The 16,853-nt window shown below is 36.1% G+C and overlaps 1 protein-coding gene across 2 annotated transcripts in view; it reads left to right on the top strand.

Annotated features, from left to right (window-relative positions):
- Window positions 1–16,853, top strand: part of SNTG1 (syntrophin gamma 1) — a 941,158-nt gene that overhangs the window by 652,655 nt on the left and 271,650 nt on the right. For both annotated transcript variants that reach the window (XM_059166477.1, XM_059166476.1), the window contains exons 5-8: window positions 907–964; window positions 1,782–1,825; window positions 1,917–1,958; window positions 2,641–2,700. In XM_059166477.1, coding sequence (XP_059022460.1) covers window positions 907–964; window positions 1,782–1,825; window positions 1,917–1,958; window positions 2,641–2,700 — 204 coding nt within the window. The remainder of the gene's footprint in view (window positions 1–906; window positions 965–1,781; window positions 1,826–1,916; window positions 1,959–2,640; window positions 2,701–16,853) is intronic.

Here is a 16,853-nt window from a genome sequence, read left to right as displayed (position 1 = left end):
GAGCAATGGGGGGTTGGCAGAGGCAGAGAGACAAGCAGACTCCCTGTTGAGCAGGGATTTTTTTTTTCCCCCATAGGAGCTCCATCCCAGGATCCTGGGATCATGACTGAGGTGAAGCCAGATGCTTAATTGACTGAGGCACCCAGGCACCCCAACATTTTATTCTTTAGTGAATTTATTTGATTTTTCAACTGTTGGTTTCAGCTCTGTAATATTTAAACAGAATTTTTATGCACTTATTTCAGGATTTATTATTTATTTCCATATAGGTCTCACTTACTTATTATTATTATTTTTTTAAATTTTCTCTTATCTCATCTGGTCAGTTAGATGAAGAATTATCACAGTGTTTTGCCAGCATATTTTATTATGTTCTTCCATATGTGCTTTCACACATAGAGAAATCTAATATTAATTAAAGAAATGCAGATGATCCCTTTCCCAACATGCATATGCACTCTGATTTTTTATATCATTTTGTGCAGGTAAAGGTCTCTAGTTACTTAACATCCCAAGGGGTCTGTGCTTGGTCACATAGAGCAACTTATCTAGTTAATGGAAATACATAATTATCTGGCATTTAAACAAAATAAGAAATTCTACAATGGACAGCATGCTACGCATTGGAAAGAATGCCTATTCAAGGCATTTCCAATCTTTAATTGAAAAGCACAGGCTTTCAAAGTCAACTGTTATTAATTGCTAGATGTCACAGTATATTCTAAATAGGTAGATAAGTATTTTGGGGAGCACTATCTGCTGAGTAGAGAAATTCCACAAGATTATTTAGATTGTATCTGGTGTCCATTAACATATTATTCTTAGCATGTATAGTTTCCTAATTAAAGGCAGAATTTTTTACTTTTGCAATTAAAAAGCACAACATATGATTTTTTTTCTTTGCAGGGGGGAGCTGAACACAATATTCCAGTTGTCATTTCAAAAATCTCCAAGGAGCAAAGAGGTAAAGTGTTTTGAGAATTACATAGTACCTGTTCCTTTGTAAGCCATCCTTAATGAAGAATAGGTCATATTAAAGAACCATAAGTTAACATGTGACTGACTAGCTCCAGGTTCCTCATGACCAGAGAGTAGGTGGCCAAGTCTGATTCCTAACTCTATCACTTTATTACTCCAAGGAAGGATTTCTTTCACAGGAAAGCAAGGATGAAAGACAAAAGAACATGCGACTGTATGAAAAATTAGGGACTGCACAGCTTTTCAATTATTTCAATTATACAAACATAGAGACACATTTAATGATAAAAAGTCCCATCAAATAAGGCAATTCCTCATACACATATTTTTTCAATTCTCGTATGCAGTTTAACTTAGTCATGAAATTTCATTTAGAAAAACACCAAACATGTAAAACAGTTTTTTCAATGACTGAAATCAATAAAATAATCTAATGTTCAAAAAGAAACCTAGAGCTGATCTCATAACTGATGAATTGAATGTTTAGGTAGAAAATTTTTCATAGATACCTTAATATTATAAGTACGTGAGAAAATTTTGTCATCCATCCAGAAGAGTGACCAGTTTTAGGCAACAGTAAGATCTGAAATGATGGGATTAAATGGAAATAGGTATTCCAGTGTGTGGGCAGAATCATACAATTGCTTTTGCACTCCTATTACTTGTGGATCTTTTAAGATGCTATCTGAATAAAACATTTAATATTTTCCTTGTATTAATTTTTATTTTGCTTAATTACAAAACTTTTTCATCTGTATGAAGAAAATAGTTTGTGCATAATCATTACCCTTCTTCCTTTCCAGCGGAACTTTCAGGGCTGCTCTTTATTGGAGATGCAATTCTACAGGTATATATTTTACCCTTATTTTCTATGTTCAACCAATACATAAATTCAATTCACAGTATGCCAAGTGAAACCATAATTTTTTTCACTGCAGATAAATGGAATTAATGTGAGAAAATGCAGACATGAAGAAGTGGTGAGTTTTCTTTACTTTTTCCTAATATCATAATATTCCCCATGTGCAAATAAGGATCTATGGCACTGCTAAACACTGTTCAATTTATTCATTAGGTAGATGTGACATTGGTCCAGTGTGTTAATCAGATTTTCAGATGATCTCTTAATTAGTGTCTGTGTATGTGTTTCATATTAGAAGTAGGTCTGTGGTACTACCCAGGATGAAATGTAATTCAAAGAAATACCTTGACCGTTGCTTATTATGGGTTTTTGCAGTTTTCCTATGAATCCCTGCCAGCCAATGTCCACTTAGTATATATCTCTAGGTGAAATATGTCTCTGACTCTTTGCAAATGTTTAGAAGCTTATAAACAATAGAATTTATGTCTGTAAAATCTTACACAGTAACAGAGTCAACTGGAAGAGCATATAACGGCTGTGTGTGTGAGAGAGAGAGAAAAAAGAAAGAGACAAAATTTAGAATTTAATCTCAAAGCATACTGAATTAGCCCTAGGCAGAATGGTCATCAGTCTTTGTGTGTGTGTGCTGTTGTGTTCTGTAATATGTATGTATGTATGTATGGATGGATATTGGTAATTATGCATATCTGAAGCCTCAGCCTCAGATACTCTATTTCAGTCAGTTTAGGTAGGCCGAGGAATTTGAATTTTAATAGTCGGCCCACGTGGTTCTATTGTAGGTGGCCTGTCAACCACACTTTGGGAGAAGCTGGAAGGTTGAAGGGCTTCTGTTGGTGATGGTGAGAAGACATAAAACATGTTACAAAAAGAATAGGACGGCGTTAGGCATTTGGGAAACATTCGTCCTGGTTGATTAAATAAGATTCATAGAACCTTCCCTGAATTTCTATAGTAGCTCGCAATGGAAGAGATAGAGGAGAAATTATGTTCAAAAGTTTATGCTAAAGGTTTGTGTTTGAATACGTTGTTCCTCTGTTAAAAGGTATTTCAAGAAAACCATTCTGATGTGTTTATTTCAAACCTCAATGAAGCACCACAAGTGTTTCTGAGAAACCACAGTCCCACAAGCAGTGATGCACGGGAGGGTTTTCCGTTGTGCATGCTTGGAATAATTCATCTAGTTTGTATTCATCACTTGTCTTTTGTCTTCTCCAAAATCTTACTGGGGCCATGGTATCGCCACTCTGTGCTGAACATCACATGTAAAATATGCGTTTCAAGTCTTGAATTTACTACAGATATGTTCAGAAAAAGCAGAGTTTTAGAACAAGTTAGAGACAAATGAGAAAACAGCAAAAAGTGCTCTGTTCTGCTGATACAGATGCAAATGTTAAATATAGCCATGTAAGCAAAGATATTTTAACTTTAGTCTTCTCTCGAAAATACAAATTGATTTTAAACTCATTATACAGGGAGCAAAACCAAGTGCATTCTCTTTTAAAACCACATGCTGTTAGATGGGGTCCTGTTTGCAATTTGGCCTTCCGAGGCAGGCAGCATGCTCACACAAGCTGTGCTAGCTTTGATTAGACAGATTAGTGTGGCGTGAAAGATTAGAATGTGCTAATAACGCCACTTCCTAATGCTGTTCATTCTGTTTCAAAGAAAAGGAATTTAGGATTGTATTGCAAATTATGTGCAGCTCTTCACAATACACTTATTTTTTTGAGAGGCTTAACCTTATCAACTTTGAAATATAGGCACTAATATTCTGAAGTTCCACTCTTTCCTTTTCCAACAATAATTAGATGCCTTTGTCCTCACTGCTAATTACCTAAGCAAGTAGACTGACTTATACCTCAGTGGGGCTGAGATATTAATTAAATGTTTAAGAATGGACTTAAATGGGCAGAAAAAGGCACAACAAGCTCAAAGGATGTAGATGGTTTTAAAATAGCATGCTGATATACCACATTCTGTATTCCAAATCTGTGATTCACACAGAGTTCCAAACTCAGAAACAAATTGAGTAGGTGTGACAGTATGTTGTGGGTGCATATAACTTTCCTTTTATTCATCTGCATTACTCATTGATGTTGCTAGAAATTTTGTATTTGGTCCCTGGTTAGCTTCAGTCTTAGGATGCCTTCAACAATATAGATGTAACTTTTGTGTTGGTGTTACAAGATTTAATCTTTGTGATAGGTGAATCCCACAGTGTCTGTTATGGGTACCCAGTAAGACTATTAAGGAATTATTTAGCCGAATGCCTACAATTAGATCACTGAAGCATTTGTGTCTGTGTGTTTCCACGTTACTAATGTGGACAAAAAATACATCAATTCTGGGTTTGCATCCACACCATGCAAAGCAAGAAGAAGATTGCTGAAGAAGAGAAGCTTCTGAAGTTTCCTCATAGGAAAGACCAGCACAAGTGTTAAGGGTTGTTTGGTGTGTGACATGGTGGGAAGGTAGCAGGGTACTCAGATGAGAGGGCTTTCACACTCACAAAAAACTATCTACAAGTCCTAGCTGGGCCACTTATTAACATTGTAACTTCAGGAAAATGAACTTGCTTCTGTCCCTCTCTTACTCATCTGTAAAAGCAAACTAATAATTACCTTTATAAAGATTGAATGGGAGTAATGTATATGAAACTCCTGGCACAGATGTGGCAATTAAGAACACTTAGGTATTATTTTATGCCATAGAATAATATTGCTTCACATGTTGGCACTCTTCTCCCTATTCACTCCCAGTGGTTACTACTGTGTCAGTGTTGGGCAGTGTCTTGTTGAATCCATGCTGTCCCCTTGAAGCTTCCCATACAGAGAGAGTCCTAATGCATGCTGGTCTGCATGCCAAGCTCCTTCCACCACACCCAGTCAGAAATTGAAGTGGGCACCCATGTCTTGAGGGACAGAGCTGTTTGTAAATGAAGGTTTCTTGTTCATCATAGCAGACGTCTTTTTATTTTTTTATATGAATGTGTTTTGTAGTCCATGAGTTATACTCCCAAGATACAAAAAAACCCTAAGGTACCTTTTTTTTCCCCCCCAAGAAAATGCAGATCTGTTGTCACTGTTGATGTTAAGATTGATTCTATTTTTTTTTTAAAGATTTTATTTATTTATTTGTCATAGAGAGAGAAGCGAGAGAAATCACAGGCAGACAGAGTGGCAGGCAGAGGCAGAGGGAGAAGCAGGCTCCCTGCCAAGCAAGGAGCCCAATGTGGGACTCGATCCCAGGACACTGGGATCATGACCTGAGCCGAAGGCAGCTGCTTAACCAACTGAGCCACCCAGTCGTCCCAGATTGATTCTATTTTTATTTAAAGATTTTATTTACTTATTTGACAGACAGAGATCACAAGCAGGCAGAGAGACAGGCAGAAAAAGAGGAGGCAGAGCATAGAGACCGATACAGGGCTCTATTTCAGGACCCTGGGATCATGACCAGAGCCGAAGGCAGAGGCCTTAACCCACTGAGCCACCCAGGCGACCAGATTCTATTTTTTCTTTACCTGGTCATTGAACCTTAGACACATTAAATTGATTGCTATCTCTCTACCTTTCTATCTTCTATCTATCATCTATCTATATTTTATTAACAGGTAAATTGATCACATATCAAAAAAAAATCTGAGTATCATCTATAGGAGACATACTGAGATAGAGTTCTTTGTGTGACAAGAAAGAATATACAAATAATTTTGTCTCTAACTTTATTGCTATGTGGACATCATTTCTGTAGAGTTTAATAATTAAAAGAGTTGTACAAAAAATTTATTAGGAAAGGGCATGTTGACTTATGGTCTTCAAAGTACAACAGTGGTGATCTATATATGCTCAGTCAGAATAAAAGGAAATAAGTTCTAGCTATAGTAGGAAAAAAATGCATCTTGAGTCTACAATTAAGATGGTTGGAAATGAAAATCTGTAAGTACAATTGAAATTTCCATCTAATAAGACTTTCAAAATAGGATATCTCATTATTAGGCGAAGTAGAATGGATGGATAGAGGATTCCAGAGGTTTCCTTCTAAAATACTTCTGATTTCATGATTGAAATTTATGTGTTCTAAAAAAGATGCCTTTTGTTTCTATGGTTTTGTTGATAGAAAACATTAGATAATTAGAACTGCAAATAACTATCCACATCTGAATTTTTATTTTTAAACCAAACTCTAAAAAACTGTAATTCTTATAAGAACAGAATGAGTATCTCAAAGTATGTAAGTTAAAATGATATATGTATGCAATAAAAACAAATTTCGAGAAAACTAATATTAAGTATTGTTTAATAGCATTTTAATTATTATGATATGCTTGACTTAATTCAAAATTTCCATTGGAATAAAAAGAATATGTTCTTTTCTTAACTTAGATTAATCAGAAAATAACTTAAAAAGGCTTATGTCCTATCATCTGAAAATAAAGCATTAATTTATTGAAACAGTTTAAGTTTTATAAATTACCAAGGAACATATTTAGGATATGATTTGGGAACACACATCATTTTACATCTTGGCAAAAAAGATTAAAATATCACAGAGTTACAAATTGTGTTTTACTTAACTGCTAATAATTCTTAATTTGTTCTCAGCTTGGAAAAAGGTTTTGAGGCCTTACTGCTTAATACTTTGCTTAAGAATTCTAAACATAGTAGACTCCTTTTCTTTAAATTAACTACCACCAAGGAAAGCCATATATGAAATGATTATACTTTTAATACTTTCTACTGATTTTAGAAATGTTCAATGCAAAGACAGAAATGTGCAAAATATTGTTTATGCTATGTCTGATTTTGGAAAGAAATAAAATATCCAGAACTTGCCTTACCTACAACTTAGCTTTTTATTAACACTGTTAGGAGTTCCCTCTCTGCTAAACCCACAGGTCTGTCTCATTAGGTATGAATATAGATAGCATAGGCCACTCTTTAATTAAATGCATGGTCTTCACTCTTGGCTACTAATTCTCATCAATTCCTTTATTTGCTGTCTAACATAGTTCAATGATCCAACTTTGCAGCTCCCTTAATAATGAGACAAAGCCAAGCCTGATAAACCAATTACTTAGTGTGGTCTCAGCAAATTTTTATCTAGAGGAATGGACACAGAGAATATATAGCAGCAGGTACAAGGAGACCAGGTGATACTCGGGGGACAAAGTGACTTGAGGTAGAAATGAACACGTTGATATTCCTTCCTCACCTCTTGCAAACACTCTTAGTCACTCTCACTCTCCAGATTAAAATGACAAGGGTACATGTGTGTTATAGAGATTATACAAGTTCACAAAACAGAAATTTTATTTTCAAAATGATTAAACTGAAAGGCAAGGAGGAGAAAATGTGTGGAATGGAAGTTTGAAGATCTAAATTAAAAATTGTGTAACAGGGGTGCCTTGGTGGCTCAATCGGTAAGGCATCTGTCTTTGTTTCAGGTCATGATGCCAGGATCCTGGGATCAAAACCCATATTGGGCTCCCTGCTTAGTGGAGAGCCTGCTTCTCCCTCTCCTTCTACCCTCTCCCCCCCACCACTCCTGTTTGCTCTCTTTCTTGCTCAAATAAACAAAATCTTCTAAAAAATTGGGTTATAGGCACTTTTCTCATCTTTGTTGTTTGAAAGGTAGAGTTTGAATGGTGGACTATTTGAAGTATATCAGTCTTAATATCTTTTTCAGCTAAAATGTTCAATTATTTTATTTTAAAAGAACACATACTTTGTTAAAACTGTAAAACTAACTATACAACACAAACAGTGAACTCTGTTGGATCTAACTATGGGCCTTAGCCAATAATAATGTACTGATAAGGCCTTATCAACTGTAACAAATTAATACACTGGTGCAAGATCTTAATAATAAAGGATACTCTGTGAAAAAAGATGGGAAGGAACTTTCTGCATAATTCTGTAAACTTTAAAGCATTGTAAAAAGTAAAGTCCATGAAAATTGAATAAAAGGGAAAACAAAACAAAACAAAACAACACCCTCCACTGTTTTCTTTCCTGAGTAAGGAACTATATGCCAAAATCATGGCATTTATGTCAAGTGTACAGAGAAGTCATGTAAATTAGGAAGTGATACTGAGAGCTGACGTAATTACTCAGATTAGTTTTTCTTCTTTTGGCCACCCACAACTCCTAGGGATTCAGTCTGTGTCCCGGGAAAGAGTTCATTAGGGGGGAAAAAAAACTTAAGAAAAATATTTTGGGGAGAATGCCTTTAAAATATCAGAGTGCAAGGAATGATGACTTGCTGCCTCTAAGAAAATATCTCAGAACACTGACTACCACTATGTGATGAAGGAAGTGGTACCCGGTAGAGCAGCCACAGTGTCCAGCAGAAGCAGTAAAGTCCTGTCAGCATCTAACATAACTAAGAGAATTTAACAGAGGTGACCAGAGAAGAAGAGAGAAAGAAAGATAGAGCACTGGACAAATGGAAAGACCAATTGATAAGCACAAGGATACACTCAGAATAATCAGGGGATAGATAATTTTTTTACAGAGGTTGAGATTCTACAATTTAATGGGGGGTAAAAAAAAATAAGATAAGGTTTATGCATTCATCTATCACTCTCAAAGTGGATCATTCTTACCAAGAGGCTTCTAGAGTTCTATGTTCTGAAGTTGTTCTGAGGCATCTCAGGATGCTACAAGCTACTACCGAAATAATTGGGGCAGTACACATGATTCTCTGGATCAGAGATCTGGGCATCATAAAGGGAAAACCCAAGATCTAGTTAAAAATCCAAACACCTGTGATCACCTGCATAAGGAGTGGCTCTTTGGGTAATTTTAAGGCAGAAAGATATCCTATTATGCATGTGTTTACTTTGAAGAAGGACTGGAAGCCCTAAAACAGCAGCTATGGAATTGTGCCGTAGAAAATACCATGCCCTTTACCTAATAGTTCCAATGTTGTATATATAAACAAACTCCTAGACAAATCTGCTATGGTCTGAATAGCTGTATCTCCCCAGATTTCATATGCTGAAATTCTAATGCCAGTGTGATAGCACTAGAAGGTGATTAGGTCATGATTGTAAAGCCCTAAGGAATGTGATTCCTGACATTATTAAAGAGGTCCTACAGAGCTAGCTACCCACCTCCCTCATGTGAAATGTATGAAGTCTATATCCCTGGAAAGAGCCCTCATCTGACCATGTTGGCACACTAATATTAGTCTTCTAGCCTCCAGACTGGAAGAAAAAAGTTTCTTGTGTTTGGAAGCTGTGTCTGTGCTGTTTTGTTATAGCAGCTGGTACAAAAATACCTTCTTCCATGGTGTGTGTGCAATCTTCAGCAGAGATTTGGAGGTAAAGGAAATGTTTTTATTGTTTCCCCTTCCTGAAACACTGTTTTATCATAATAAACAGAGTCATAGGTAAATTTTTTGAAAATGGAAAGCAACCTCTTTTTATCCCCTTTCTCCCCCCTCACGATTAGGGATCTCTTCTAATTTGGTTAAAGCATATTTTCCTGGGGTTGTTGCCACCCTTTTAGTATTTTACTTGCTCCTTCATATACTCTTATCTGGACAAAATGACAAGAAGGAAAAAATTCAACACAAAAAAAAGAACAAGAGGCAGTACCGAAGGCTAGGGACCTAATCAATACAGACATTGGTAATATGTCAGATCTAGAGTTCAGAATGACAATTCTCAAGGTTCTAGCCGGACTCGAAAAAGGCATGGAAGATATTAGAGAAACCCTCTCGAGAGATATAAAAGCCCTTTCTGGAGAAATAAAAGAACTAAAATCTAACCAAGTTGAAATCAAAAAAGCTATTAATGAGGTGCAATCAAAAATGGAGGCTCTCACTGCTAGGATAAATGAGGTAGAAGAAAGAATTAGTGATATAGAAGACCAAATGACAGAGAATAAAGAAGCTGAGCAAAAGAGGGACAAATAGCTACTGGACCACGAGGGGAGATTCAAGAGATAAGTGACACCATAAGATGAAACATTAGAATAATTGGGATTCCAGAAGAAGAAGAAAGAGAGAGGGGAGCAGAAGGTATACTGGAGAGAATTATTGGGGAGAATTTCCCCAATATGGCAAAGGGAACGAGCATCAAAATTCAGGAGGTGCAGAGAACGCCCCTCAAAATCAATAACAATAGGCCCACACCCCGTCACCTAATAGTAAAATTTACAAGTCTCAGAGACAAAGAGAAAATCCTGAAAGCAGCCTGGGAAATGAAGTCTGTAACATACAATGGTAAAAATATTAGATTGGCAGCTGACTTATCCACAGAGACCTGGCAGGCCAGAAAGAGCTGGCATGATATTTTCAGAGCACTAAACGAGAAAAACATGCATCCAGGAATACTATATCCAGCTAGGCTATCATTGAAAATAGAAGGAGAGATTAAAAGCTTTCAGGACAAACAACAACTGAAAGAAATTGCAAACACCAAACCAGCTATACAGGAAATATTGAAAGGGATCCTCTAAGCAAAGAGAGAGCCTACAAGTGGTAGATCAGAAAGGAACAGAGACCATATACAGTAACAGTCACCTTACAGGCAATACAATGGCACTAAATTCATATCTCTCAATAGTTACCCTGAATGTGAATGGGCTAAATGCCCCTGTCAAAAGATACAGGGTATCAGAATGGATAAAAAAACAAAACCCATCTATATGTTGCCTCCAAGAAACTCATTTTAAGCCGGAAGATACCTCCAGACTGAAAGTGAGGGGGTGGAAAAGAATTTACCATGCTAATGGACATCAGAAGAAAGCAGGAGTGGCAATCCTTATATCAGATCAATTAGATTTTAAGCCAAAGACTATAATAAAAGATGAGGAAGGACACTATATCATACTCAAAGGGTCTGTCCAACAAGAAGATTTAACAATTTTAAATATCTATGCCCCCAACGTGGGAGCAGCCAACCATATAAACCAATTAATAACAAAATCAAAGAAACACATCAACAATAATACAATAATAGTAGGGGACTTTAACACTCCCCTCACTGAAATGGACAGATCATCCAAGCAAAAGATCAACAATGAAATAAAGGCCTTAAACGACACACTGGACCAATGGACATCACAGATATATTCAGAAAATTTCATCCCAAAGCAACAGAATACCCAATCTTCTCTAGTGCACATGGAACATTCTCCAGAATAGATCACATCCTCGTTCCTAAATCAGGACTCAACCTGTATCAAAAGATTGGGATCATTCCCTGCATATTTTCAGACCACAATGCTCTAAAGCTAGAACTCAACCACAAAAGGAAGTTTGAAAAGAACCGAAATACATGGAGACTAAACAGCATCCTTCTAAATAATGAATGGGTCAACTGGGAAATTAAAGAAGAATTGAAAAAATCATGGGAAAAAATGATAATGAAAATACAACGGTTCAAAATCTGTGGGACACAACAAAGGCAGTCCTGAGAGGAAAATATATAGCGGAACAAGCCTTTCTCAAGAAACGAGAAAGGTCTCAGGTATACAACCTAACCCTACACCTAAAGGAGCTGGAGAAAGAACAAGAAAGAAACCCTAAGCCCAGCAGGAGAAAAGAAATCATAAAGATCAGAGCAGAAATCAATGAAATAGAAACCAAAAAAAAAAAAAAAAAAAAAAAAAAAAAATAGAACAAATCAGCGAAACTAGGAGCTGGTTCTTTGAAAGAATTAATAAAATTGATAAACCCCTTGCCGGACTTATCAAAAAAAAAAAAAAAAGAGAGAGAGAGAGACAGAAAGCAAGAAAGCACCCAAATAAATAAAATCATGAACGAAAGAGGAGAGATCACAACTAACACCAAAGAAATACAAACTATTATAAGAACATACTATGAGCAACTCTACGCCAATAAATTTGACAATCTGGAAGAAATGGATGCATTCCTAGAAACATATAAACTACCACAACTGAACCAGGAAGAAATAGAAAGCCTGAACAGACCCATAACCAGTAAGGAGATTGAAACAGTCATTAAAAATCTCCAAACAAACAAAAGCCCAGGACCAGACGGCTTCCCGGGGAAATTCTACAAAACATTTAAAGAAGAACTAATTCCTATTCTCCTAAAACTGTTCCAAAAAATAGAAATGGAAGGAAAACTTCCAAACTCATTTTATGAGGCCAGAATCACCTTGATCCCCAAACCAGACAAGGATCCCACCAAAAAAGAGAGCTATAGACCAATATCCTTGATGAACACAGATGCGAAAATACTCAACAAAATACTAGCCAATAGGATTCAACAGTACATTAAAAAGATTATTCACCACGACCAAGTGGGATTTATTCCAGGGCTGCAAGGTTGGTTCAACATCCGCAAATCAGTCAATGTGATACAACACATCAATAAAAGAAAGAACAAGAACCATATGATACTCTCAATAGATGCTGAAAAAGCATTTGACAAAGTACAGCATCCCTTCCTGATCAAAACTCTTCAAAGTGTAGGGATAAAGGGCACATACCTCAATATTATCAAAGCCATTTATGAAAAACCCACCGCAAATATCATTCTCAATGGAGAAAAACTGAAAGCTTTTCCGCTAAGGTCAGAAACACGGCAGGGATGTTTATTATCACTGCTGCTATTCAACATAGTAGAGGTCCTAGCCTCAGCAATCAGACAACAAAAGGAAATTAAAGGCATCCAAATAGGCAAAGAAGAAGTCAAACTATCACTCTTTGCAGATGATATGATACTATATGTGGAAAACCCAAAAGACTCCACTCCAAAACTGCTTGAACTTGTACAGGAATTCAGTAAAGTGTCAGGATATAAAATCAATGCACAGAAATCAGTTGCATTTCTCTACACCAACAGCAAGACAGAAGAAAGAGAAATTAAGGAGTCAATCCCATTTACAATTGCACCCAAAACCATAAGATACCTAGGAATAAACCTAACCAAAGAGGCACAGAATCTATACTCAAAAAACTGTAAAGTCCTCATGAAAGAAATTGAGGAAGACACAAAGAAATGGAAAAATGTTCCATGCTCCTGGATTGGAAGAATAAATACTGTGAAAATGTCTATGCTACCTAAAGCAATCTACACATTTAATGCAATTCCTATCAAGGTACCATCCATCTTTTTCAAAGAAATGGAACAAATAATTCTAAAATTTATATGGAACCAGAAAAGACCTCGAATAGCCAAAGGGATATTGAAAAAGAAAGCCAACGTTGGTGGCATCACAATTCCGTACTTCAAGCTCTATTACAAAGCTGTCATCATCAAGACAGCATGGTACTGGCACAAAAACAGACACATAGATCAATGGAACAGAATAGAGAGCCCAGAAATAGACCCTCAACTCTACGGTCAACTAATCTTCACAAAGCAGGAAAGAATGTCCAATCGAAAAAAGACAGCCTCTTCAATAAATGGTGCTGGGAAAATTGGACAGCCACATGCAGAAAAATGAAATTGGACCATTTCCTTACACCACACACAAAAATAGACTCAAAATGGATGAAGGACCTAAATGTGTGAAAGGAATCCATCAAAATCCTTGAGGAGAACACAGGCAGCAACCTCTTTGACCTCAGCCGCAGCAACATCTTCCTAGGAATAACGCCAAAGGCAAGGGAAGCAAGGGCAAAAATGAACTATTGGGATTTTATCAAGATCAAAAGCTTTTGCACAGCAAAGGAAACAGTTAACAAAATCAAAAGACAACTGACAGAGTGGGAGAAGATATTTGCAAACGACATATCAGATAAAGGACTAGTGTCCAGAATCTATAAAGAACTTAGCAATATCAACACCCACAGAACAAATAATCCAATCAAGAAATGGGCAGAGGACATGAACAGACATTTCTGCAAAGAAGACATCCAGATGGCGAACAGACACATGAAAAAGTGCTCCATATCACTCGGCATCAGGGAAATACAAATCAAAACCACAATGAGATATCACCTCACACCAGTCAGAATGGCTAAAATCAACAAGTCAGGAAATGACAGATGCTGGCGAGGATGTGGAGAAAGGGGAACCCTCCTACACTTTTGGTGGGAATGCAAGCTGGTGCAGCCACTCTGGAAAACAGCATGGAGGTTCCTCAAAATGTTGAAAATAGAACTGCCCTATGACCCAGCAATTGCACTATTGGGTATTTACCCTAAAGATACAAACGTAGTGATCCAAAGGGGCACGTGCACTCGAATGTTTATAGCAGCAATGTCCACAATAGCCACACTGTGGAAAGAACCTAGATGTCCATCAACAGATGAATGGATCAAGAAGATGTGGTATATATACACAATGGAATACTATGCAGCCATCAAAAGAAATGAAATCTTGCCATTTGCGACAACATGGATGGAACTAGAGCGTATCGTGCTTAGTGAAATAAGTCAAGCAGAGAAAGACAACTATCATATGATCTCCCTGATATGAGGAAGTGGTGATGCAACATGGGGGCTTAAGGGGGTAGGAGAAGAATAAATGAAACAAGATGGTATGGGAGGGAGACAAACCATAAGTGACTCTTAATCTCACAAAACAAACTGAGGGTTGCTGGGGGGAGGGAGGTTGGGAGAAAGGGGTGGGATTATGGACATTGGGGAGGGTATGTGCTTTGATGAGTGCTGTGAAGTGTGTAATCCTGGTGATTCACAGGCCTGTACCCCTGGTGATAAAAATATATGTTTATAAAAAATAAAAAATTAAAAAAAAAAGAAAATGGAAAGCAGATTTTCATGTAGTGGTACTGTCCTAGATCGGAGAAAGCTGAAGCAAAGCCGATGTCCAGCAAGCATTCACATTAGAAAGCTCAGATAGGAATCAGAGTGAGCAGGGGCATTCTAGCCAAGAATAGGAGTTGAATATTTGGGTCCAGGCCTAGAAGAGGGCATAGGGGAGGTTCTGTACTACAATAAAGTGAGATAGATATTCTGAGCAGCAAGTTTCTTTGCTTTTTCCCTCATTTAACTCTCAGAACACTAGCATCTAGGCACTTTTTTTGTTTTTGTTTTGTTTTGTTTGCCACTAAGAGGGAAGACTATATTTATAGTGAAATTGATCTAAAAGAAATAACCCACAAATAATACATTTGGACTCCTCCACTGCAGGCTGAGTTTCTATCAGTAATTCCACAATAGAGACCAGTAGTGAATAAACCACGTGTCCTCTACCCAAAGCTGTCAACTTGCTTTTCAGTGTCTAACTCTTAAATATTGACTGATATTAAAGGATAATAAATATTTGAAGAAAATTGTCCACATCAAGACAACAGCTAAAACAAAGAAAAAAAATTGAAGGAAACAGATAATGCAACAGTTAAGAAAAAAGAAATGGGAGGTCTCAACACTCTAATGTTTTCAGATAGGTAGCAGAGACTTATTATACACATTTTTTTAAAAGCCATCATTACATATAAAAGGAAAATGTGGAGGACAAAAGAAAATATTAAAACTTTGATAACAATATTGAAAAAAAAACTTTAGAGTGTAGAAGAATTACAAAATAAAGTTGAGAAACTGGTCAAAAACGAATAAAATAACAAGTGGGCAGTAAGACAGAAAAGAATATTAGAGGTATTCCATTCAAGAATTCTAACATCAGAGCAATAGAATTTTCAGAAAGAAAATACATGGAATAAAGAGATTGGCCTCTATCTAAGGAATGTCACAAGAAAAGTATCTAGAGTTGATGTATATGCTTTCAAATATAAATGAAATGCCAAGCAAAAAAGAGAAAGAAAAAAATATAAAGAAAGCACATCTGCATATCTATGCTTCCTATGAAGTTGTAAAATACTATAATTTTAGTTTGTATTTCCCTAAAGACTAAGAATATTGAACATCTTTCTATGTGCTTATGATATTCCTTTATATTCTTGATTAATTGTGTTACCTATTTCAAAGAGTTTGTTTATTTTATACATTCTGGCTGCAAGTCAAATATATAATTTGCAAATATCATTCCCAATTCTGGCTTGGCTCTTCAGTTCTTAATTGTATCTTTTGAGCTTAACGTTTTTGATTTTCATTAAGATCAGTTTATGTATATTTTAACTTTTATCACTTGATCACAGCTTTTGCTGTCTTATCTAATAATTCTAAGGATGTGAAGATTTATTTATTGCTTTGTTTTCTTCTGAGAGCTTCATGGTCTTAAATGTTACACTTAAGTATATTATCAATTTTAGTTAGTTTTTGTATATGTGTGAGATAAAATAATGTGGGTATTCATCTATGCCAGCATCATTTGCTTTGGCACTTTTGTTACAGTGTATCATGCTAAATTTAAGAGTTTATTTCTAAATGAATGCTTATTCTTATGCCAATAAGCATACACATGTAATTGTAATCCTAGAGAATGTATCCTTTTCAGATTGTTTTGTTCCATTTAACAATGTTCATTTATGAATAATCCATGTCTTTTCATGGCTTGATAGTTCATTCCTTTTTGAGCACTGAATAATATTCCATTATTCATACAGTGGAATAGTAAAAAACTGCACTACAGTTTGCTTATCTATGCACCTACTGAAGAGCATCACCTTTGTTTCCAGTTCTTAGTGATGATGAATAAAACTATTATAAATATTTGCATGCAGGTTCTTGTGTGGACATAAATTTTCAAATTGACAATAATCTAGGACTAGGATTGCTGATTATGTAGTAAGACAATACTTAGTTCTTAAGAAACTGCCAAACTGTCTTTCAAAAAGGTTATGCCATTTTGTACATCCATCAGTAATGAAGAAGAGTTACCATTGTTTGATATTCTCACCAGCTCTTGGTATTGTCAGGTTTTTGATTATAAACCATGTTAACAGCTGTTTAGTAGTATCTCATTGTTATTTTAATTTACAGTTCCTTAATGACAAATGATGTTGAACACTTTTTTCATAGATTTATTTACCTTATTTTTATTTTCTTTGGTGATATACCTGTTTGTACAGTTTGCCCACCTTTTTTTAAAAATTTTTTTATTTTTTATAAACATGTATTTTTATCCCCAGGGGTGATGCAACATG

This window comes from Mustela lutreola, chromosome 3, assembly GCF_030435805.1.
Source record: "Mustela lutreola isolate mMusLut2 chromosome 3, mMusLut2.pri, whole genome shotgun sequence".
Taxonomy (NCBI): Eukaryota; Metazoa; Chordata; class Mammalia; order Carnivora; family Mustelidae; genus Mustela; species Mustela lutreola.
Note: the sequence above shows the minus strand (reverse complement) of the source record. Positions and strands in the feature narration are given on the sequence as shown.